Here is a 23955-nt window from a genome sequence, read left to right on the forward strand (position 1 = left end):
AGAAAGAAGCACAACAGCACTTGGCAGTTCCCTCTAGTTCATGTTTATTAGTCTGCATAGTGACTTAGATTTTCCAAACACTGGGGGAACCCCTCAACCCCATCCATCTTACATAGGAATGCAAATTAATGTGTTTCGATGCCTATTATGAAAAATACCACTTAAAAAATATGATTTAACACATTTTTATTTCACTTTTTTTCCATTTCTTTATAAAACAGTCATCTCCTCACTAGCAGCTCTCTCCCCTAGACTGGGGGAGGGGAATGGAGGAGGTTGGGCACCTCCAAAGAAAGGGGGGTGGGGGAGAAGGGCCCAGGGTTACCTCCTGAGGTTCTTCTGGGCCTGTTTCAACAATGTGTCAAAGTCAAGAGAATCAAATTTGCTCTTTACAGGAGCAGGGTCAAAGTCTTCCCGGTTGGAGTCTATAAAGGTAGAGAGAGACAAACATCAAGGTCTCTTGAGTACACCTCCCAATCACAGGGTCCTCAAATGGCCAACCACCTCTCATATCTATAATGGATGGAGCTGAAATCACCTGGATTTTAAGTCAAAAGAAAGGAGAGCGCCCATTTCTCCTCTCATCCCACTCCTTAGGCTCTTCATATGTCAGAAGACGACCAGTCTGCCTAGCTAGCCCACCTCTCAAAAGGCTGGGGACCCTTCGAAGGAGGAAATGGAGTATACCAAAGGCTCAGGGCCTCCCTCCACTCACCAAGATCAGAATAGCTTCTCTTGCAGAACTGCCTGCGGCCCCCAAAGCAGAGATCAAAGGGCTGTTCATCTGCCTGCCTCAGCTTGTGGCCACTCTCGATGGCTGCAAATGCCTCCTCAGCATAGCGGTAAGTGACGAAGCCATAGTTGTCACTGGTGGGGAGGGTGAGACAGAGGCTGAGATGGCTATTTGGCCATCTCAGCATTGGGATTATCCATCATCATAGAAAAGAGACAGCTCTCCAGGGTACAGTGAGGGACTGGGGTGGTTCTTCTCATTCCCCAAACTGACAACCCTCTGACTGTAGAAATGAAGGTCTTCTACACTGCCCAGCACACCAGAGCAAGGAGGAAAGACAAAGAAGCATCAAAATACATGATGGGACAGAAAGGACATCCTGACCTTAGGGGCCAACCTCACCCTTGGACACGGAAGTGGATGGTACACTCCTCAATCTCTCCAAAAACAGAGAACCTCTGTTTCAGCTCTGACCGAGTCATGCGGCCAGGTATCTTCCCAATGAAAACCACTCTTCTCTCTTCCTATATTGGGGCAAGGAAAATTGACACACCATGAACCAAGGCCATAGCTGCAGATGGCTCTCTGAGCTCATGTCATGGCTTAGGGACAAGCCCTCTCCTCCCAGGACCTGTTTCTCTACTCACTATTGCACGCTCCTTTTGCAGAACTCTCTGCCTTTGGTAATGGTCGTGTGAACGATAGGAACTGTACCTGACAAGAGAATAAGGTGCCATCAGCCCCCCAGACATTAGACAGCTCAAGTCTCAAAACTCTTAGGCACTTGCAGCCCAGATGCACCAACCCCTAAAAGTATGCTCACCGCCGTCTCCTGTCACTTCTCCGGCGAGGGGATGGAGAACGCGACCGGCTTCGGGAACTAGATGATGAGGCTGAGGAAGATGAAGAAGATGATGAGGAGGAAGAGGAAGAGCATCTTCGGGAGCGTCCAGAGGAACTGCAACTGGACCTGGAGAACAAAGGGGCACAGAGGAATGCTGGGAGGGGTGCACGTAGATTCTACTTACCTCACCTTGGCCCCAGTCCTGCCTCCCTGTCAGGAAGCTCAAGACCAAAAGCAAAGCAGAGCAGAGGAGGTCTGGAAGAACTCTTCACAGATGACCAAACTGAGAACCTCACGAACTTTAGATGCTTTAGAGTATTTGGGCACAGATCTATTTATTTTCAATTATGCAATTAAAAATAGAAAAATATTTAACAAATCAGAAAGAATAAGAATAATGGAGACTCAGAGATAAAGGGCTGGGCCCTAGGTCTTACAACTAGCTGCCAGGGGGTGAGAGGCGGTGGCATGGGTGGGGAGCGGGAAGGGCACTCTAGGCCTGGGTCTCTGGGATCCTGCTCCCCTCGTATGTCTCATAGGAGTGCTATGACCATGTCATTAAGGGGAGGTGACTGCGCTAGACCTGTAGTAGGGGACATTTCCGAAGATAAGCTTCACCATCAAAAACTAAGAATTCTTCATAGATTAAGTGGAAAAATTTGGGTCTGTTACTGAGAAAAAGGTACTGCCAGAAAATAGATGAGGCCACAGTGACACCCAAAGACAAAGGAACTGTCCCAGACTGTTTCCTCAACGGATGATTAAAGGAAGGACTGTTTGCCATTAACAACCCACTAGCCCACCATCCCATATACTACCAGGAAAATACCAGAAATAAGGCCTGATACAGTATGTAAACGAATCAACACAGTCAAGAGCAAATCCTAATTGTCTTCCCAAGGCAGGTCTCCAGGAAGCAGGAAACCTCAGGGATATCCCAATCTCAAATAGGGGATAGGAGCTATCTTCTCACAGCTTGCCTCCTTCAAATCCAGGAAAGGGGGAGAAGACAAAAGCCAAAGACAGAAATAGAAGCCTTAGTGCCTGAAAGTATCAAACTCAATGTGCAAAAGCTTTCAGAGTAAACAAGAGGAGAGAACTTCCGAAGTGAAGAGAACCTAACAGGCCATCAGAGCTCACCTTCGCCACCTCTTGTGTGGGGGGGAGAGGGACCTGGACCGGGATCGGGATGAGGAAGACGACGATGAGGATGAAGAGGAAGATGCTTCACTGGTCCGGTTGGACCCAGAGCTGACAGAACGGCTGCTGCGGCCACGGCGGCCTTGCCAGCCCCGGCTTGGGGGGCTGGCTGACCTGCAGACTTTTCGATAACAGCGCACTGACTGCTGCTTGGCTGAGGGATCAGGGAGAGTCCTAGTGTTCATGTCATTCCGGCAGGGTGAGGCCTCAGGGGACAGCAAGGTAGATGAGGCAAGGCAAGGGGCTGGGGGATCTGCCTGCTCATTGCTAGTCCTGTGATCAAGTGGCTTCTGGGAGGCAGCTGTGCATGGGGGCAAGGGGGTGGCTGGGCCCAGGGACAAGACGGGTTTGATGGTGATATCCTGATGGCGTTTGATGTTCCATCGGGAGCCCACCTCTGGAATAACCAGGGCAGGCGTCTTTTTGGGGGGAGTCCTGCTCCGGACACAATAGTCATGGTCTCCAGAGCCCACATGGACTGGACTAGGGCCATGGACCCCTTCTTGGAGGCGGGCTGCAGCTGGATGTTTGGCCTCTGTAACTCCTTCAGGCTTCAGGGTTCCCTCCTGGGCGGTGGACTTAGGAGATTTGGCTTTGGCCAGCAGTGAGACAGCAGCCAGGGGCTTCCATAACTGATGGGGAGGGGTAGCTGGAGGGGTGAGCCCTGTGAGGGGAGGGAGGATGGAGATAGCAGGATGAGATCGGATTCTACACTTCTAAACATCGTGAATACAGGCTCCAGAGACCCCCACTTCATCTCACAAAGTATACTAACAATGATCAACAGCCCAACTTCTCCCACTGTTACAACTGCTCCTTCCCCTGAGTTCCCCATCTTGGAAACCAGCAATAGAAACCCAACTGGCTACGGTCCTCCTGAACCATTCAACCTCTCACTGCCCAAACCTAGCTGGTGACCAGGTTCTGTCTGTTCTACCTCTTTATTCTTAGACTCACCCCCTGCCCCAGCACTGCCTGACTTCTGGGCTGCACTCTGCTTGAACTGATGTAATCATCTCCTAATAATCTCCTACCTCGGGCATCACACCTGTCCACCTGTCTCCTACATTCGTGCTGGAGAGAGCACCCAAAGATCAAACTGGTAAAGTTTTTTCAGCTGCTTCTTCAATGTACAGTATGAAGTCCACTCAGCTTAACAAGGCATTCAAAGTTCCCATAACCTGACCTCCTACTTTCGACTCCAGCTTTCTCTCTTCCTTGAGCTCTGCCCAGCACCCTGCTCAGCCACTACACTCCAGCCAAAACGAACCAACCTTAATTTCCCAAAGCATACCGGGCTGGCTTTGCTTCCTCAGCTCACTCAAGCTACTCCATCTACCTAGAATGCCCCTAAATCTACCTGATTGGTATCAGTGATTTCCTTAAGCCTCTGCTTTGAGGATTACCTTCTATATAATCCTGCCCTGACTGCCCCTCTTCAGACCCCACTATAAACCACACAGACTTCTTTAACACACAACCTCTGATACTCAACATGCTCATTTGTTTACACATCTGCCCCCTGGACTGTGAGAAGCTCAAGGACAAGGATCAAATCTCTGTATCCCCGACATCTACACACACTTGGTGCAGAGCGGGTTCTACAAACATTTGCTGCATAAACTAATCAAACAGAGTTCCCCACCCTGAACCCACCTGCCACGTTGGCCAGTTCTGGGGCTTGTAACCGGTCTAGGGGCCTCTTCTCCTGGGGAGTGTCAACGCTGCTGGCGGGGGGAAAAGGGAGAGCCTGGTTCATTGCCTCCTCAACATCGTGTACATCTGCTTTCCTCACAAAGCAATGGGAGAGGGGTACGTACAGAGAGGAATGGCGGGGCACAAACTGCCCCAATCATTCTCCTCCAGGACAGAAGGGTCTTAGTGACTGAACTTTATGCAGGTTGGGTCTCAACTCAGCTCCACCCAATTCCTGGAGGCAGGCTGACTGTGACCTTGAATACCCCCCACCTCTTCCAAGCCAGGAGCCTCTCATGCCCGGCTCAAACCAACCCAAAATCAATGTGGAGGGAAATATGTTTGGTAGAACAGGATGGGGTATCTTGAACATGAAAAATGAAAACAAGGCCTCTCAGTGCTGGAAGCATGGGGAACAAGGTCCAGGATACCTCCTCCAAGGAGTCAGGGGAGCCCTAGCCATGGACATCCCCCACTTTTTCTTACACCATCACCAGTGTTGAGCAACCTTAAAGCCTGTTAAATAAAGGAGAGAAATCCCCAAAAGCACAACTTGCCAGAATATAAAAGGCATCACCATTTGGAACCCCAGGCTGGAATTAGCCAGAGAATGGTACACATATATCCTCCTACTTCACCACCCAAGACAGTACCCAGTAGTGATAGACTGAGCCGGGGTGGGGAACAGGGAAAGACTCTAGAGCTGACTAAACATCCCTGTAACAGAGGCATCCAGTTGACAGTCCTGGAGCGCCAGCCGGCTGCTGACCAACAGCTGTAGGGTAACTCACTCATGTCGCCATACTTACCCTGAGTTTCCTACAGCCAGGCTGTCAGCAGGAGCCGGGGGAGAGCACTCCTTTTTGGCTGCAAAGAAACCATACTAGTTAAAAGCCCAACCAGATGTTCCATACTGAGGAGGCGCAGAAGGGCTGGCTTTGAGACCCAAGGAGGAAAATCCATTTTGCCTACATACTCCATTGGGGTCTCCCCAGAGAGATCCATTCTCCTCCAGTGGGTACCCAGGTACTTTTTAATCATGTCTCCTTTCTGCTCAGGAACAAGCACACTCCCCCACTGAATCTGAGACTGAATCCAAACTTCTAAGCCTAGCATTCCAGCTTCTGCATAACTCACTTAACTGACTTCTTAGTCTTATAACCTACTCTTTTTTTTTTTTTTTTGGGCACACGGGCTTAGTTGCTCCGCGGCATGTGGGATCTTCCTGGAGCTGGGATCGAACCCGTGACCTCTGCATTGGCAGGCGGATTCTTAACCACTGCGCCACCTAGGAAGCCCTTATAACCTACTCTTGATCTACACTTATATTTTCTATTTTGCCTTGTACTACAGATACCTATTACCAATTCAGAAGTCATTTCTGCAGATTCTTCTCCCCAATTAGAACATGAGCTCCTTGAGAACAGTCCTTAGTATCCTCCACTGTACCTAGATCCATGCCTTGTACTGAGAAGCTGAGCTATCCATTGCCTTTTTTTTAAAAGAACTTTTATTGAGATATAATTGACACACAATAAACTGCACATATTTAAAGTGTAAAATTTGATATTTTTCCCTTATTAGTAATGTATATATGGCAATCCCAATCTCCCAATTCACCCCACCCCACCCCCTCCCCCCTCGCTTTCCCCTTCACTGCCTTTCAAATACACCACATACGATCTTTCCTATACCTCTGCCTTTATTCACCACACACACTCTCTCTGAACTCCTGTCTTCCAAGGCTCAGCTGGAGAGCTACTTCTACAAATAACCCAACCCACTTGAATCTCCCCATCCATCTACTCTTTATCATTCTTGCCATGCTGTACCCACCACTCTCTCCTTAGAGAGACTGGCTTAGATTGTGTCACAGGTGAATCTTGTCTTCCCATACCAATTAGGGGGCTGCTCTAGTGGCTGAGACGCCCCTTCTCCCTCCCCCCAGTTTAAGAAACTACAGGGCTGGGCCCAAAGGAAATATCAACAAAAAGGGGTTGGAGCAAAGCTATCCAGGTTTCCTCACCTTCTGATTTCTCAAATTGCTCCAGCAGACTGGACAGGTCCGATGCCTCAATTCCTAGGGAAGCACACAGCACAGGATTGGAAACCAGCCTCTATCAACTGAGCACACAGGTCCCAGAAGTCCCAAATCACCTCACTTCTCCCCTTATGCTCCCCCCTGCCTACTGTACTAAGTAAACCAAGGCATCAACACAAAGCAGAATCAAACCAACCTAGACTTCCACCTCTCCAGAACTCTCTAAAGAAATCCACCAAAGGCCAGCCCCATCAAGGTAGTTTATCCTGTTTTATGGAGGACACTCCTCACACAACCCCCATGCCATTCTTCACACCAACTGAACTGTGTGGCACTCACCAATCTCACTGATGAAAGCCTGCACCACATCCTCAGGACCCTGGGTACATGGGGCAGGCAGAAAGGACAGTTTCCTTAGACGGGCTGGGTGGACAGCAGGCAGTTTGGTGGTAGTGCTCTGCCTTGGTGCAGGTGTGGGAACAGCCTTGGCAACAGGAGAGGATGGCTTCTCCCTGGGCCTAGTCTCCTGGGGCTCAGGCTTTAACCTCTCTGATGCAGGCTCCTCAACAGCCACACTCTCAGTAGATAGACATGGTGGAGCCTTGATCCGAGGGCTGTGCACCGGAGAGGACACCTTGTGTTTCAGATGGGGAGATGCAGGCACTGGCTTGACCTCTGCCTTGTTGGCCTCTATCTGTGGAGCTCCCTGGCCAGCTGCCCCAAGACTGAGAGGAGAAGCCATCGGTACAGTTAGTACACTTTCAGGAGGGCCAGCTGGGATGCCACTGGGCTCCACCTTGGGTGCAGAAACAGCTCTTCCAACAGAGGTCAGAGGCAAAGGAGGTGGGGGAACGGTAGGCCAGAATGGAGGGTGTTGCAGCCCTGGACCCCATCCCAAGTGCCCATAGGTACAGCTGGAGCTATAAGGTGGGACTGGGGCAGGAGGAGGTACCCAAGGCACATTGCAAGTAGGGGGCACGGCATAGGCACCCGGAGTACTAGACACTAGGGGCACCGTTGGTGGTGGGGGCAGGCAAGGATAGCCAGAAGGGGACACAGGGGGATAACAAGGCCAGGGTGGCACAGGGGCATAGTGAGCATAAGGATCAGGTGGCACTGGCCCCAAAGACATCGGAACACTAGGAGGCTGCAAGGGTGGTGGAGGCAGACTGGGGACACCCCCACCTTGCAGCATGGGAGTCACGGCCAGCCCACCTGTGGGAAAAGGCAGAGCAGTGGGCACTGTGGGGGGCAGGGACTGCACAGCAGGAGGTGGAGGTCTTGCTGGCAGTAGCATTTCTTGGGATGGCACCTGCTCAGTGGGAGTTGAAGCCATAGGTTTGCTTGCAGGTGGCTCAGGACTAGGAGAGGCAGGACTAGGACCCACAGGCGCAAAGCTAGCCTCAGGAGGAGCCTCAGGGCTTCTCTGCAAAGCTGTCTTCTTGGCTGGGGCTGGTGGGATGACAAGACAAGGGATGTCTGCCAGCCCTGTGGGAGTTTCTGGGAGGCTGGGCCACTTCCCAGCTGGGGGCTGGGGGTTCCTCTCTTCTGCTTCTGCTTGGCGATGCTGCCTTCGTCGTCGGTACTCAGATAGGCTGAGAGGCCGAGGCCTGGCTTCCTGGGTTGTGGCACTAGTACCACTTTCCCCCTTCAGAGGACCCACGACCTCCTTGACTTTAGGACTGATGCCCTTTGGGAAGTCTGAGGACTCTGACTCCAGAAGGACCTGGGGGGCTGGACTCCCCTGGCCAGATGACACTGCACCACGTCTGGGATCAGTTGGCCTAGACTTAACTAGCACAGGGTCAACTGGAACCTGGTCACTGGGAACAGAGTCAACTTTTACTGGCTTGGCTAGGACAGGGTCTACTGGAGGCAAGTCATCTGAGATGGGAACAACCACTGCAGGGTCAACTGCTGCCGAGTCAGCCAGAACTGGGTCAATCAGCACTGGGTCAGCTGGGAGAGGGTCAACCAACTCTGAATTTGCTGAAGCAAGGTCAGCCAGAGCAGGGTCAACAGGTACAGGGTCAACCACAGTGGCATCAGTGTCAACCGCAGTGGGATCAGCTTCAACAGAGTCAAGTGGCATGGGGTCAGCTTGAGCAGAGTCAACCAGTGCTAGATGGGTTGAGACCGGATTGGCTTGGATGGGGTCAACCAGGCTGGGGTAGAGGTCTAGAGGACCTTCTTTAGCAGGACTTGCTTGTCCAGCACTACTCTCCAAGTTTCCAGAACTAGGCTTCTCCAAGGCAGCTGCCCAGGCCCGAGCCCAAGCCCGGGGCTTCCCTCTACCACGGGGAGGCCCAACCTCTCTTTGAACATCCTCCTGAGTCAGGCTGCCTCCCTGAGAGGTCCCCTCTGTAACTGCTGTAGACTGCCCACGAGAGGCTGACCTCAGCCTCCTGGCATAGCCTTCTGCACAGGCAGCTGGCTGCTCCTTGCTCTTCTTCCTCCTGCCCTTTCGAGCTCTCTGGGAGCTTAGCATTGCGTTGGCTGGTAGGTTCTGAGGCCCCTTGGGTGCCATTGGCTCCATGACCTCCCTGGGCTCCAACAAGCAGGCTGACTCCAGCTTTCCCTTTGAGTCAGGTGACAACCCCTCTTTCTCAGGGCAGAGGGCTTCCTTGGGCACAGCAGCCTCTGTCTCTGCCTCTAGAGTAGGCATGAGCAGCTGCAATGCTGGACCGGCCTCTAGCGAGTCATCCAGGAGCACAGGCTGGGGTCCAGTAGGGATCTGTCGCACCACAACTGGGATCTCCAGGTCATTGCCGGCTGTGGCCGCCTGGCCCACAATCTCCAGCACCACACAATCCTCAGGCAGCGTCAAGTCATCCGGCTGCTCTTGAAGCTCATCCTCGAGTGCCGTCAGGTGGGTGAGGTTGGGCAGGCAGTACGGGTGCATGGCCCGCACCAGCTCACTCAGGGAGGAGATGCTCTCGTCACCAGCTGCCTGCACTGCCATTTCTGCTGCTGCTGCTGTTTTATCTTCCTCCTCAGGACAGGCCAGGTGCATGGGGAAGTCTGGAGTGCTGCTCACAGAGTTGTTGAGCTCCCCAGCAAGCATCTCGCTGCTGAAGCCGGCCACCTCCTCCTCTTCTTCCCCATCACTACGCTGCTGGGAAGGAGGGGACTGGCCCCAACGGGGTCTTGACCTTGGGGGTCTCCAGCTAGGAAGCTTGGGGGAGGAGGTCTCCAAGAAGGAGGGCGGAGAGAAGTCCCAAGGGGGATCTGTGAGAGACATCTCAACCTACAGGAGAGAAGATAAAACATGAGTTTTCTCCAGGAATGTATTTTTCCAGACCTGTCCCACATATTCCTCCCCCCTGGGAGTCCATGAGGCTCCCTAGGTCAGGCTTACCCCACTCAATCTACTACTGCCTGTGCTGGGCCCCAACGGGTCAGTTGGGGTGATAAGGTCACGTTCTGGAGGTGTCCGAGAGAGGCTGAGCAGCCTGTGCAACTAAAAGGGAGAAAAAGACCTGAAATGAGTCTGTGCTTCAGAACTTTAGGAGTAGGCCAGTGGATATGGTTCTAATCTTTGCACAAACCACACACCCGCTTCCCCCTTCCCCTCGTCCCACACTTACAGAGGAGCCCTCCCGAGGTGACACAAGCAGCTCTGAGTCAGGAATGCTGTCAAATGGAGACAGGTTCTCAGAATCTGCATTGTCCAAGATCTCCGTCAGAGCTGTGAGCAGTGACACTTCATTCTGGTCCTCCAGAGATAATCTGCTCTGCTCAGAAAAGACAACAGAAAGGTCCCACCACCATTCCTAATGACCTGCCAGGCCACTGAGGAGGACTGGATGCCAAGAGAATCCCTCTCCCAGGCTCAGTTCAGCTCAATGTGCCAGAGAGAGATGTGAGTAACAGGAGGCCTGGGTTCCAATCTCATTTACTACCATCCACCAGCTCTCTAGTGTCAACAAAGACCTGCCAAAACTGAGTCCTGAGCTTATGTTTCGTACTTCCTACACCCTCAGGTAAGATGTGGGATGCTCAGCAGACAACCCTTGGCTAGAACTGGACTCAAAACAAAGACTAGAACCCTCTGGACATGTAAGTCAGGGGCCCAGGCAGGGGGAAAGGCCTTAGACTACAGTCCAAGTCTTCCAGGACAGCCTTTTACATGGGATGCACCCCAATTCTCACGTCAAGGACTCAGGTTGAGTATCCAGGAGCCAAGGTTCTAGGAGAACAGAGCCACCGAGTCATAGCCAAAGCTCCTGCCTGAAGACCTCCAAGCCCGACCCCAGCTCACCTCTCCAAGGCTACCAAAATCTTCAATGAGGGAGATGAGGGAGGCATCCATGTAGCTGTGCATGGTCCCCAGCAGTGTCCCATCCTGCAGTATCAGCTCCTCCATCTCCAGGTCCTTGTCCCTCAAACAGGGGCCCAGCCGAGACAGACTGACAAAGCCAGAATCATCCCCCTCCTCATGCAGCAGCACCTGGGACAAAAGGGGATAAGGTTAGAAAGGCACAGTGAAGGCTGCAGGGCATAGGCCCTCTGGGGCAGCTGACTGATACACTCTGTAAAGCAGGTACCCAACCCTCCACCAATGGCCTCAGACTCAGCAGGAGCCCCACCACAGCCAAACCACTGGACTTGCTGGGCAGAGAGAAGTACCAACCATGAGCCAAAGCCCCAACCAGATGGCAGTGTTCAAGAACCTTCTGGGCAAAAAAAAGTTTAGACTCCATGCAGAAACACTTGGAGCCACATGAGGCTGATAAATATCAAAAAGACCCAGATTGTTCAGAAGAGTCATCTGCTGGCAGTGATGAAGACAGACATTCTGCGGGGCACCCCAACGCAGAGGAGGTCAGCAAGCCGGCAATTCCAGCTATAACCACCTTACCTCCCTCAAATCCCACTTAGGCCTCTCTTCTCTGCTTAGCTCAAATCCCACCTTCTTCAAGACACCTCAGGCTTCCCCAACACACCTCTCCTCACACCCTGAATTCACACATGTTCCTGTACCACTCACTTTTCTGGCAGTCACATCCTACCCCCTCCCCACCCCCTGACATTCCTTGCATCATTACTAAAACTAGATGCCAAGTTCCTTTGGGGCAAATAACCCTTTGTATTCTATTAGCTTATATTCTTCTTGGCTCCTGAGAGGGTTTAAACTGTTTTTATTTCCTAGTCCCCCACCTCTCTGGCACAGTGTATCACACTATACACAGCTGACAGTCACACTTATTCCGAGCTTCTATTTTGAAGGTTCTACAGTGTGCCACCCAACCTCTCAAAGGTGGTGCCAAGGGAAAAGTCTCTTCCCTATCCGGACCAGGTTAGAGCAAAAGAAGAGAAGCTTGATTCTGCGAATGGAAAAGCCGCACCCTATCTCTTCTCTGAGAACTAGCAACATCTTCAGCCTTGTCAGGCAGGGAGCCACCCGCCCAGGCCTGTCAAGAGTGTGGGTGTGGGCAGGGCCAGAAGTGGCTGGAAGGGCTGGCAAGGCCAGAGGCCAGACGCAGGGGTATCTCCATTATAAGACACTACAGATGATGCAAAGGCCAGAGAACAGGAACAAACACGAACAGTCCAGTCTTCCCTCTCCTCTGGCAGCAGAGGAAAACTCTGTACCTCTTCCAAAATAAAAAAAAAAGCAACAGGTGTGACTGTACCCCCACCCTCCTAATCAAGCTGAAGAGTTACAATGCCCAATGAGATGAAAGGACAGATAGGGACACTTTGGGAGGCCAGGCCCAGAGACGAAGTAAGAGGTGGCAGATTTCAGGCACTAACTCCTCCCAGGCCTTCACAATCCTGTAATTACAACTAGTAGCTGCATAGCACTTGGGTCAGCAAACACTCCTAGGAGAGCAAAGAGACTACATCTCTTGCCCTGCCACCTACCTGACCCAGCTACTAGGCCAGAATCTCAAGACAATGCCCAGCTTTATGAACTACTCATCACCACTTCCAACAGGCAGGTACTAGAGTCCTAGTCAGAGAACCCCCTCTTCATCTGACCTCACCATCCCTCCCCTCAATCCCCAAACAGCACAGCTCCCAGAGTACCAAGATCATGGAGGCGCTAAGCCTAGGCTAAGAGTGTGCCAGCCACCAGCATCTCTACCTCCCAACTGGCTTTCTCACATCCAGCTTGTCCCTGCAGGGTTCAAAACCAGCTACAAACCTGAAAATACACATTTGATCACCTCTTGAGACCCTCCCTAAATCCCCTCCAAGGAGATCTTCTTGCTCTCAGCATTAGGTTTAAAGTCCTTAAATGGCTTACAGTGGTCCTGATATTCCCCACCAGACTCCTACTCCAGTGTGTCTTCTCTCACCACTCTGCCTGTCTCTGTACACATCAGCTACATGGGTTTCTCCAATAAGCCATGTTCTTTCCACCTCAAGGCCTTCACATACTATTCCCTCTTAGGAAAGTTCCCTTCCCCTCCGACCTCCACAGTCTCAGCTTAAAATGTCTCTTCCCAGACCCTGCAAGGTAGATTACTACTGCTAATAATACAATATGTTGCACTTTCCTTTTGTCCCACTCATCATTATTTACTGTCTATCTGATAAAAACATAAGATCCTGGAGGACAGGGACCATGTGTGGTCTACCACAGTATCCCCTATGTCTGAACATAATGGAATCTCAATAAATTGCTGACTGACTGATTAGCTTCCACATACTCATCTTTGTGTGTGTTTGTGGTGAACAATCTCTCCGTGAGACCCTCTCCAATTCCAAATGACCACCTAACTTGGATTACAGCTGGATCATGGATCCTTCCTGCCTCTCCCCCAAAAGGTGGGCAGCACCAGCCCCAAAAGATGTTGCCTCTGAGAAAATAAGGGAAGAGGGGGTAGGCAGCTCCCAAGTTACAGCCCCAGAAGCCATTCCCCCCACCCCAAGGGCCTGGATGGGTCTGCCAGAACTGATATTACCTGGCAGCCTACAGCCCAACTCCCACCTAGAAACCAAAAAAAAAAAAAAAAAAGCTTTCAAGGATTCAGCTTAGTTGTTTAAGAGAGACAACAGCTCAAAGTCTTGCCGACTTCCACTCTGGGTGGGAACTTTTAAGAAGCCCTGGTTGAGGAGTGGGACGATAACACTTTTAAGTACAGAGAAAGACCAAGGAAAAAGAATGACAGAATTTCCCCGCTTTCAATAAACGTTCAACTAGTGTTGAATAGTTCTCAAATCGCCTCCAACTTTTGCCATCCCCAGCAAAAATTCCAGAGAAGCTTAAACACAGACCATCTCAATTTGTCTGTATCAATTCACAGGAGCAGGCCTCAGCTGCCTCCTCTAAAGAGATGTTTGAGGGAAAGTGAGGGAAGGAGAGAGGACTCCCTTTCCTTACTTAAGCCTGTCCCATGTAAATGTTCACCCCCCATGCCCCTTGAATCACGAATGAGGCAGGACTGCAGGCAACCAAAACGCCAGTGCCCGTGACTCACAACCCACCCCAAGCCGGTCAGACAGAGGCCGCCACTAGCTTACTCCACAGCCCTTCAACCTCAGCCCTCTACCCTCCCCAACACACTCCGCCATCCGCAGGGAACAGACTACCCCCACATCTGGAAAGTCCTTCACCATCCGTTATCGAGAGGCGACGCGGACCAAAGCAGAAAGAAAAAGAACTCCTCCAAGGCACTGGGCAAAGTTGATTCTAACAGTCCCTACCTTTCTTCCCAGCCAGGGGCCCCCAGCGCCGATCGGAGATGGCGGGACCGGCTGAGACACACCCAGTTCCCGGCAGTGCGGCTCCCGCGCCGATACGAGATGCCCAGCAGCCCGGAGCGGGAGCCACGTGGACATCCCCTCCCCGCCCCCACGTGGACCCGCGGCCCGCGGGCTACCCCCCCCCCCCACCCCGAGCCCAACCCACGTGGGTGCCGGGGCCGCCTAGAGGGGGAGGGGAAGCAGACAAGTTATCCCGGGAAAATCGCTCCCCCACCCCACGTGGCTCCGAAAAGGCACTGCGGCGCGGGGCTAGAGGCACCCCCACTCTGCATCCTCAGAGGGAGGACTTACTCTATCACTCTAAGTCCTAATCTCTGATTCCCCCCCACCCCCCCACGCACGAGCCAGGTTTCCGACACCCGGCTCTGCCCCTCCGACGTTCCGGAGGAATGGCCACAGGACCTCACCTCTGCCCGCATCCCCCTAGCAAACGACCCAGGTCCGCTCGGTCCAATCCGTCTCCCACAGCCACCCGGCATCGACTCCCGAACGCTTCTTCCCTTTCCTGTGGCGTCCACGTGTCACCTCCCGGCACACGCCGCTTTGCTGCCAGCCGCGGGCCGCCAGCCAGTGCCTCACCTGCTCCCCGCCACTCACAGCGCCCGCAGTGCCATACGGCGCTTGGCTCCGACTCCCCCAACCGCTGCTGCGCACTCCACCGCCAGGGTCGGGGCCGGGGCCCCCACTCGGAGGCGGCGCGACTCCGTCTCTCCGTCCCCGGCGCGCCGCCATCTTGGCCCCAGAACACCCAGCGCAGCTCGGATCGCCGGCGCCGCCTCGCCCGGCGATTGTAGGAAGGGAACTACAACTCCCGAGAGACACTGCAAGACTACGGATCCCATAAGACTGAGCGGCGATACCCACTTCCACTCGGGAAGAGGGTAGTAGCTTCGCGAAGGAGCCTGGGAGTAGTAGTCTCATTCAGCAGAGCCTGAATGGCAGGTGCTATAGGCATATTGTAATGCATAATTTTGTGTTGCGCAGAGGGACCTAGTTGGGGACCATGAGGTAATAAAGGATAATTACCTTTTGCACATTTTTTTATTTTCCTAATTTGTCCAACTGTCAGAACTCCCTCTTTGACGTTTTACCTGCTGCACGTTCCTTTCACCTTAGTCCAAGTGGGCCTATGTTTTGAAACAGCACCCCCTCGTGGGCACCCGCACTCCAGGAGCTAAGCCTCACCCGCTACACTGCGGCACTACTGCGAGTTTAATCTTAAAACAACCACATTATCTGCGTCTCTGAGCTTTTCAGAAACCCACGTTGGCGTCTTATTACCAAATTTACTTCCTGCTACTGCAGATTGTCACGCTAGCCTCCAAAGACAACAGGTGTTCTGCCTTTGTTTTTCTGTCTGGAATTCTTGAGCCTCAAAACATCTTTGATGCCCTATTTTATCCTGGAAAGCCCTTTTGGCCATCCCAGACAACCTTGATCCCTCTCTGTATTTCTACAGTCCATCACTATCTCTATTATTTACTCATTTGCCATTCAGAAGCTACTTCATATTGTTTTCTTATTTTTTAAAAGTTTTGTATTATAAAATACAAAATCATTTCAAAGAGTACGAAACTAAGAAATTTACTTGGGACTTCCTAGGTGGTGCAGTGATAAAGAATCCACCTGCCAATGCAAGGCACATGGGTTTGAGCCCTGCCCTGGTAAGATTCCACATGCCACGGGGCAACTAAGCCCATGCGCCATAACTATTGAGCCTGTGCTCTAGAGCCCGTGAGCCACAACTACTGAGCCCATGTGCCACAACTACTGAAGCCCACATGCCTAGGGCCTGTGCTCCACAACAAGAGAAGCCACTACAATGAGGAGTCTGCGCATCACAATGAAGAGTAGCCCCCGCTCGCAACAACTAGAGAAAGCCGTTTGCAGCAACGAAGACCCAACGCAGCCAATAAATAAATAAATAAGTTTAAAAAAAAAACAAGAAACATACTTGGCCTACAGATTCCAACTCCCAGATTTAACCATTGTCACCTTTGGTGTGTATTCAGTCACACTTTTCCTATATATATAAAAATGTACAGGTCCCAGTGAAGAAACATTCAAACATTACCTCCTGTCCTAGTCCCAGAGCCTGTAAGGTGAACCCACTAGAGCTGGCTAGAGGAGAATAGGAAAGTTCACTCCAGAAGGAACTGAGGGATCATAAGGATTTCTAAACATGGGAAAGGGAGGAATAAATTATTTGTTGAAAATCAGTTGTATATATATTTTTTCCAGGCCCAAAGAAAGAATAAAGCACATATAGTGGAATCTAACTCTTGGAGAATATCAAAAGGGAATTTTCAAGTCATTTTTTATATAACCTAGCTGTTCTAATTAGCATGTAATCCTTTCAGCCTCTCTAAATAAAAGGGTTTTTTTTTGTTTGTTTTGGTCGTACCACATGCATACCACATGGCTTGTGGGATTTTAGTTCCCTGACCAGGGATTGAACCCTGGCCTTGGTAGCGAGATCATGGAGTCCTAACCACTTGACCACCAGGGAATTCCCAAAAGGGTTTTTTTCAAAAAAATGTAAAAGGACACACATTGATCTTTGTTCAAAAATGGGACCATGCCACATGTATGGTTTTATAACTTGCTTTTTTTCACGTAATAATGTTAGTCCATTCATTAGCCAATATTTACTGAGACCTTAGTGAGTACCAGTTCCATTAAATGAATATATCATTATTTAAGCGAATATATAATCTAATATCATTATCATTACTTAAGTTATATTTGTGATTTCTAGTTTTTCACTATTACAAATTAAGTTACAGTGAACATTCTTGTACATGTATCTTTCCTTTTTTTGCTACTGCCAGGGATGGAACCCGGCCAGGCAGTGAAAGTGCCAAGTCCTAACCACTGGACCACTGGGGAATTCTTCTTCTTTTTTTTTTAATCTTTGCATTTTTGTACACTCTTTCTATGGAATAGTTTCCTTGAAAGGAGATTGTTGAGTTAGAGGGTATACATGTATATACATTTGAAATTTCAGTGGACAATGCCAAATTGCCCTTCAGGAAGGTTGTATTAATATACATTTCCAGGGAATTCCCTGGCAGTCCAGTGGTTGGGACTCTGCGCTTCCACTGCAGGGGGCACAGGTTTGATCCCTGGTCAGGGAACTAAGATCCCACATGCCATGCTGCGCAGCCAAAATATTTTAAAAAATAAAAAATAATACACATTCCCACAAGAAATTCATGAGAGGAGAGGACCTCTTGCTATGGACTGAATTGTGTGTGTCATTTCCCCTCCCCCACCATGGGGAAAATTCATATGTTGAAGGGCTGCTCACCCAATATGACTATATTTGGAGATAGAGCCTTTAAGAAGGTAATTAAGGGTAAATGATATAATAAAGGCAAGGGTCTAGTCCACTAGGACTACTGTCAGAAGAGGAGGAGACACCTGCAAGCCAGGGAAAGAGGTCTCTCTAGAAACCAGCCATGCCAGCTCCTTAATCTTGAACTTCCAACCTCCAGAGCTGTGAGAAAATAAATTTTGTTGTCTGAGTCACTTAGTCTGTGGTATCCTGTTATGGAAGCCTGGAAAGACTAATACAACTTCTTTTTAGTTAGTTTCTTATTAATCTTTGCTTTTTTTGTGTTTTGTTTTCATTTTCTTTTTTGGGCTGTGCCACACAGCCCTCAGGATCTTAGCTCCCTGACCAGGAATTGAACCTGCGCTCCCTGCAGTGGAAGCACAGAGTCTTAACCACTAGACCACCTGGGTAGTCCCTTATTAATCTTTTGGGTGAAGTGAATCTATTCACAATTTTCCCTGTAAAATAGAGAGGGCAACAATAAAGTTTATTTCCAATAAACTTGGAAATAATTTGCCAATGAGAAATCAGTAAGAACCAATACAGGGTGGCACGATTCTTCTTCTTTGGAAGAAACATACTCTAAGAGATGCTCTGTAAATGCTGACGATTTGGGCACTACTTATGGTCATTGTAATGATGATTAGGCTTTGGGAAGAAGATTAATGTTAAAGAAAGCAGAAAGTTGTGCCCTTTTTGCTTTATTCAGCATCTGATAAACCAATATTCACCTAATGTGGTGTCTGCATGGAATCTACTAAAAAAGATAAGAATATATCTCTATGTCTCCAGTGCCACCTAGACAGGAATGTTGTGGCTACTAGTCTCCTTGGTATGTGCATTCCTAAGGGCCAGGAAGGAAAAACTCAGGCCACCAAACATTGGGTGTCAATCACATCTTTGCCTGATTCCATGTTCTCCAAAGCCTCATCTGATTATAATAACTGGCTTCCCATATCATTTTCTATAGGGAGAGTGTGTTGATCAAGTGAGACAAAATGCTCAGTTCACATGACATATATTTCTCAGTGTGAATTAACAAATCAGCATTCTGTTTTATTTACTGAGCGCCTACTCTCTGCCAGGTACTGTTTTAGGTACTAGGTACTGGAAATACAGCAATGACAAAACAGGCCAACAAATACACAAAAACAAAAAAAGCCTCCCTAACAGAGCTCACATCCTAATGGGGAGACAAAATCCAAGTAAACAAAGAGTGAAAATAATTTCAGAGTGCCAGAAATGCCATCAGAAAATAAATGAGATGGGACTTCCCTGGTGGTCCAGTGGTTAACACTCTGCTCCTAATGCAGGGTGCACAGGTTCGTCCCCTGGTTGGGGAACTAAGATCCTACGTGAGGAAAAAAACAAAAGAAAAGAAATGGGATGGAGAGTGTAAGAGTGTAAAAGGTAAGAGGGGACAATTTTATTTTTTATGGTGTGATCAGGTAAGGAGGAGGAGATATTTGAAGTAAGACCTGAATCACAAGGAAGACCTAGCCATTCTAAAGAACATTCTGGGGTAAGAAGAACAGCCGGTGCATGGGCTCTCAAGTGACAACACATTTTTTGTGTTCAAAAGGAAGACTAGTTTAACTAAAGAGTTCTAGAAAACAGGCAGAGTAGTACCAAGATAATGTTTCATGTGTATTTAATTTGTGTGTCAGTCTCCTGAATCTGATGAATTCTGATTCACTTCCTAAACTGAACCTGCAGACCTGCAACACTGAGGACCAAACCGGGTGTCATTGAAAACCTCTAGGATAGCTCCCAATAATCTCTGCCTCCTGTTATTCACACTCTTATGTAGTTCTCTCCCATATTGTACCAGGGTTGGTTTGTGTGATCAATAATATAAAGCAGAAGTGATGATATATCACTTCCAAGATTAAATGTAAAAAGACTGAGGCTTCAGCCTAGATGTGTTGTTCTCTCTCTCTCTCTGATCTCTTACTCTAGGAAAAGCAACATGCCAGGTTGTGAGCAGCCCCATGGAGAGTCCCATGTGACAAAAAATTGAAGCCTCTGTCCAACAGCCATTGAAGAACTAAGGCCTGCCAATAACCACTAGAGTGAACCTGTAAGCAGATTCTCTAGCCCCAGTCAAACCTCGAGATGACTGCAGACCTGGACAACAGCTTGACTGCAACCTTGTGAGAGAGCCTGAGCCAGAACGACCAGCTTAGCCACTCCTGGATTCCTGATCCTCAGAAACTGAGGGAAAAAAGAGAAAAAAAGAAACTGAGGGAGAAATTTGAGGGTATCTTGTTGCATAGCAATCGATAATAAACCTGGTTTACAGTTATTCTTCCAGGGAGATGCAAACTTTCAGGCAATATCCCTTGCAGTGCTTTATTTTTAGCCCCAAACAACCCACATTTGAGAAATGGTTTACAGTCCTCAGCTTGCTGTCTCCTTGCAACATCCCTGGAAGAATTAGAAAAGTAGGGATTATTGTCCCCATTCTACTGAGGAAGAAATTGAGGCTGAGGGAGGGTTAAACAATATGCCCAGGGGCACACAGTGAGTTGAGTAGATTATGTGTTCTTTGGTTCCCCTGTTCTTAGTGGTGTATCCTCCACTGTACTAAGCAGTTGCTTATGGAAGGAGAGAGGAATGAATAGGTTTCATCCCATTTGGTGGGAATGCTCTGAAGGGTAAGGGACCCTTTTAGGAGGAACTATTCCCAAACATTGGCATGCATAAGAACCACCTGAGCACTTCTTTAAAATGTAGATTCCTAGATCCCTTTCCTCCAGAGGTAAGATATCCTCTGCTTAAGGATGGGGCCTTCTACATATTTAACAGTTTTCCTAAGAGTTTCTTACACACTTTATGAAACTGCTTTGGCAGAGAGAGGGATGGTAGTGGTAAGTGGTGATGGTAACGTTGACAGTAAATGGACAAGAAGGGGAGGAGTCACATGTTGGAGCAGGGAAAGATAAATCCTGTCGGAATTCTTATAATCATTTAAGAAATGTTATAGGACACATATCAGGTTCTAGGCACTTTGTTAGGTGCTGGGGACAGAGCCACCAATAAGATATATATCATTTGCCATCTTGATGGAAAAAGAAGATTCATCCTTGAAAGAAAGAGCAATACCAATGAGTATTTGAGGGAGTTTCAGGGGTAAGAGAAATGTGGGAGAAAACAGAGAAGGCCAAGGTCAAGATCAGGAGAGGGAGTTGGATGGGACAGGTTTTAGGAGCTGGAAGAAGCAGGGAACGCACCCATTGCTAGCCCATTCTCCTGCTGACTGCCTCTCTGTGGGGCTCCTCTTCCCTTCTCCTTTCCTTACCACCTCACCTATTCTCACCTCCCACTTTGCTTCATCCCCATGTCTAGGTCCGTCTTGCATTAATGACTGATATTAAAAAAATACTGGAATGCCACTGAATTATTCTTCTTTTTGGTGTGGGGGGGTGGGCAACACGGCATGCATCCTGCCTGACCAGGGATCAAACCTGCACTCCCTGCAGTGGAAGCTCGGAGTCTGAACCACTGGAGCCCCAGGGAAGTCCCTGAATCATTCACTCTAAAATGGTTAATTTATGTCATGTGATTTCACCTCAAATAAAGAAAATACTGGGTGCTCAAATCCATCCAACCAAATCAGCTAAGCCTACCACCCCCCAGGACCTTGTCATTAAAGAAAGACCTTCCACATAGACTCACTGCCTCCCTACCATACCCCAGGGCTATCTGCCAGGCATCTGTGACTTCTCCCATTTTTGCCTGCAGCACAATTTCCAGAGCTGCTCCAATGACGTTTTCCTCTTCTTCCCCAGGCCTGGTCCAAACTAGAAGTAAGGCAGAAAAGAGCACTGGGTCAAGTACTTGTTAGCTGTGTGACCTCAGGCAAGTTATTTAACCTTAGTAAGCATGGTTCCTCAAGGAGCTGAAACCACTTAACTTAATCACCCATTCAACAGTACTGAGATAATATTTCCTTGAAGGAGACAGAACCAATAGATAAGCTGGGGTGGGAGTGAGAGGGGTACCTTCACAAAGGAGGTGAAGGTATAACTGAGGTTTAAAGGAGACATTAACTAGTTAGTAGGCAAAGAAGGAGAAAAATGTTTTATAGAAAGTTTAAATTTTATTAACCTTTCTGAATCTGTTTTCTTGCTTGTTTGATGGAGGTAACAGCACCTTCTTCCAAAGGTCATCATGAAAAGTAAATGAGATCTTAGGTGTGAAACACTTAGCACAGTACCTGGCACATAGCATATACTCAACAAATGCTGTTTTGCTCCTTCCCTGCCTTCCACCTTCCACATATGTAACCTAGGAGAAGGGAACCTTAGATTCAGAGGAGACAAAGTTCCCTATAGGGTGGGTTATAAGCCCCTTTGTTCACTCAAGTGATTGGTGATCACCATGGAATCTGGCCAAGCTAGTTGTTTGGAATGAGTGGCCTTAGGGGTGAGTGGTTACAGGATTGGGGGAAGGCAAATTCATGGACAGTAGAGAGTGAAAGGGGCCCAGCTAATTCAGCCCACTCCTGAAACTTTTGAAATAACAGATAACTTCAAAGAAAGAATAAAGGAGCTAACATATATTGAGTACTGACCACATGGCTGGCACTGGACTAAGCAACTGGGCATACATTGTCTTGTTTGAGTCTCACCAAGCTGCGAGTACCGATTACAGAGTGTAAAGCTAGAGTTCAGAATGGGGAAGTCAGTTGTCCCAGGTAATATGCTAGTGAGGGGCAAAGCTGGAATTCAAACTGAGGCATCCAAAATTCCAGGCTAAGGTTCTATTGCTTTAGGTTCCCTTTGCTCCCTGTAGTGCTGACCTCTGCCCTGGGGAATGTGGAGAAGAGGTGGACACAGGCAGAGGATGCTGCCAAGGAAATAATTGTGTACATGTGGATGGCTTCAATCACAACCCTCGGCAGGCTTCTATCTCCCTCTCTGCTTCGCCCCCCGGCGGGTGGAGATAGGGAAAGCCAGGGGTGGGGGAATCAACAATGTGGTTGGAATGATGGAGTTAGTGAGTGGCTGTGCTTATAGCTCCCTTCTCCCACCCTCTCCTAAGCACAAGGGAGGGGATACTCATCCCTGGACAGGCCCTCTTTTCAACCCCCAGACTTTGCATCTGCCCTTTGTTTAGTGCTCCCTCAGCAAAAGCTAAGGGGTCTCATAAACACTTAAGCTTCCACATCTGTAACCCTCCCCCAGCCAGTCAAGCCAGCTGTGCAGACTCTGGGCAGGGGTCTCAGGGGCAGAGGGAACTTCACAATCAATCCCCACCTAAGTAACAAAGGAAAGAAGGACGCTCCACCCACTCTGGGCCAGACGCCCTAGGAAGGGGACACCAGCTCAGGTCCCCAGCATTTACTCCTGGAGCCCACCCTGAAGCTTAAGGAAGAGAGGCTAGCAGCTAAGGGCCCCCCAGAAGGGAGGGGGCCAACTCTCTCTTCCAGATGGCTCCCCTCCCCTTCCTCCTCCCAGCTAATAGGTATTTCCTGTTTATGAGGCAGCTAAGAAGGCTGGGCTTTTGGGAAGGGATGGAGATGGAGATGTTACCCCCTCCCACCCCCCGCTGAGTTGGGGAATCCTTGAGGAGTGCCTGAAGGAGGGTCCTCCCTGGGGAAGGAGGGTCCTCCCTGGGGAAGGAGTGTTCGTTACGTTGCCCATCCACGTCGTCCTCCCTTCCACCCCACCCCCTCCAACTGAGGCCCCAGGCCCGGCGAGTAGGGGGCACTGGAGGGGTTTGCTTCCTGTTCTCCCCAGTCTCAGAGGCCCTCAAAGGAAAGCAGCTTCCAGGCGATTGAAGGGGGGGGGAGCGGGGGGAGGGAGGCTGAGACAGGATGGAGAAAGGGGGAAGGGAGGAGAGCATCTTGACTGATGAGTCAGAGTCTGCAAGGGTAAAGGACGGCGTGCAGATTTCCCCCTCCCCAGTCGAACCTGGCGGTCATTCCGCTGCCCCCCCTTCTCCTAGAAAAACACAGATCTCAGGCAATTAGGCGAGGGCGGGCTGGGACCTCACCTAATTAACCCCTTTAGCTCCAGTCCCTAATGGTTTAGCAGGCAAGGGAGGGGTAGTTAATTTACGGGGGAGCTGACTTCAGGGGTTGCTACTAGAAATAAGATAGTGCTGCTCTCCCCACCCACGTTGGGGTGGGGGCGCATAACCACGGGCCTCCAGGTTAAGATTGGGGTTTCAGCAGAGAGCATGGGCGGGGGTCGGTAGTCCCGTTTCCCTCCCCAAGCGCGGCCGGGGGTGGAGAGAGAGAGCTGCACCTCACAGCCCACCCTGGCTCCGCCTCCCCCAGCTCCCGCTCCGGCTCCTCTACGCTCCCAACTCAAAGGCGCCCAGAGGACGGACACCCAGCGTGAGGCTTCGCCTGCTCTTCCTCCCCTTCGCCCGCCCTCTCC

General features: G+C 49.9%; 1 protein-coding gene and 1 non-coding gene across 4 annotated transcripts; one reads left to right on the forward strand and one right to left on the reverse strand.

Moving 5' to 3' along the window:
• Nucleotides 1–28: 28 nt before the first annotated feature.
• PPRC1 (PPARG related coactivator 1) lies at nucleotides 29–14966 on the reverse strand. Of its 3 annotated transcripts, none has more exons than XM_057736135.1 (14): nucleotides 14809–14966; nucleotides 10775–10963; nucleotides 10101–10247; nucleotides 9872–9973; nucleotides 6853–9760; nucleotides 6499–6552; nucleotides 5282–5339; nucleotides 4434–4504; nucleotides 2718–3441; nucleotides 1557–1703; nucleotides 1381–1447; nucleotides 1136–1257; nucleotides 716–867; nucleotides 29–425 (listed from the first exon to the last, which is right to left on the reverse strand). In XM_057736135.1, exons 1-14 carry the CDS (start codon nucleotides 14959–14961, stop codon nucleotides 322–324), a joined length of 4998 nt encoding a protein of 1665 aa, XP_057592118.1. In that variant the 5' UTR covers nucleotides 14962–14966; the 3' UTR covers nucleotides 29–321. The 3 variants fall into 3 exon arrangements, with proteins under 3 accessions (XP_057592118.1, XP_057592120.1, XP_057592119.1); XM_057736137.1 differs by lacking the exon at nucleotides 14809–14966 and adding an exon at nucleotides 14637–14708 and having other exon boundaries at nucleotides 83–425; XM_057736136.1 differs by having other exon boundaries at nucleotides 84–425; nucleotides 4434–4501.
• A 1309-nt stretch (nucleotides 14967–16275) lies between these two features.
• Nucleotides 16276–16394, forward strand: LOC130854690 (small nucleolar RNA SNORD22). The gene has a single exon (XR_009054132.1). It is a non-coding gene; the product is annotated as a small nucleolar RNA SNORD22 (small nucleolar RNA).
• The last annotated feature ends 7561 nt before the right edge of the window (nucleotides 16395–23955 follow it).

The sequence above is a fragment of the Hippopotamus amphibius genome, chromosome 5 (genome assembly GCF_030028045.1).
Source record: "Hippopotamus amphibius kiboko isolate mHipAmp2 chromosome 5, mHipAmp2.hap2, whole genome shotgun sequence".
In the NCBI taxonomy this organism is placed as follows: Eukaryota; Metazoa; Chordata; class Mammalia; order Artiodactyla; family Hippopotamidae; genus Hippopotamus; species Hippopotamus amphibius.

Coding starts and splice junctions, on each gene's coding strand:
- PPRC1 (XM_057736135.1), bottom strand. CDS start 14,961: ATGGCGGCGCGCCGGGGACGGAGAGACGGAGTCGCGCCGCCTCCGAGT. Junction 9,974..10,100: donor CACCTCGGGAGGGCTCCTCT/GTAAGTGTGGGA, acceptor TCTCCCTTTTAG/TTGCACAGGCTGCTCAGCCT. Junction 1,704..2,717: donor CCACACAAGAGGTGGCGAAG/GTGAGCTCTGAT, acceptor TTTGTTCTCCAG/GTCCAGTTGCAGTTCCTCTG.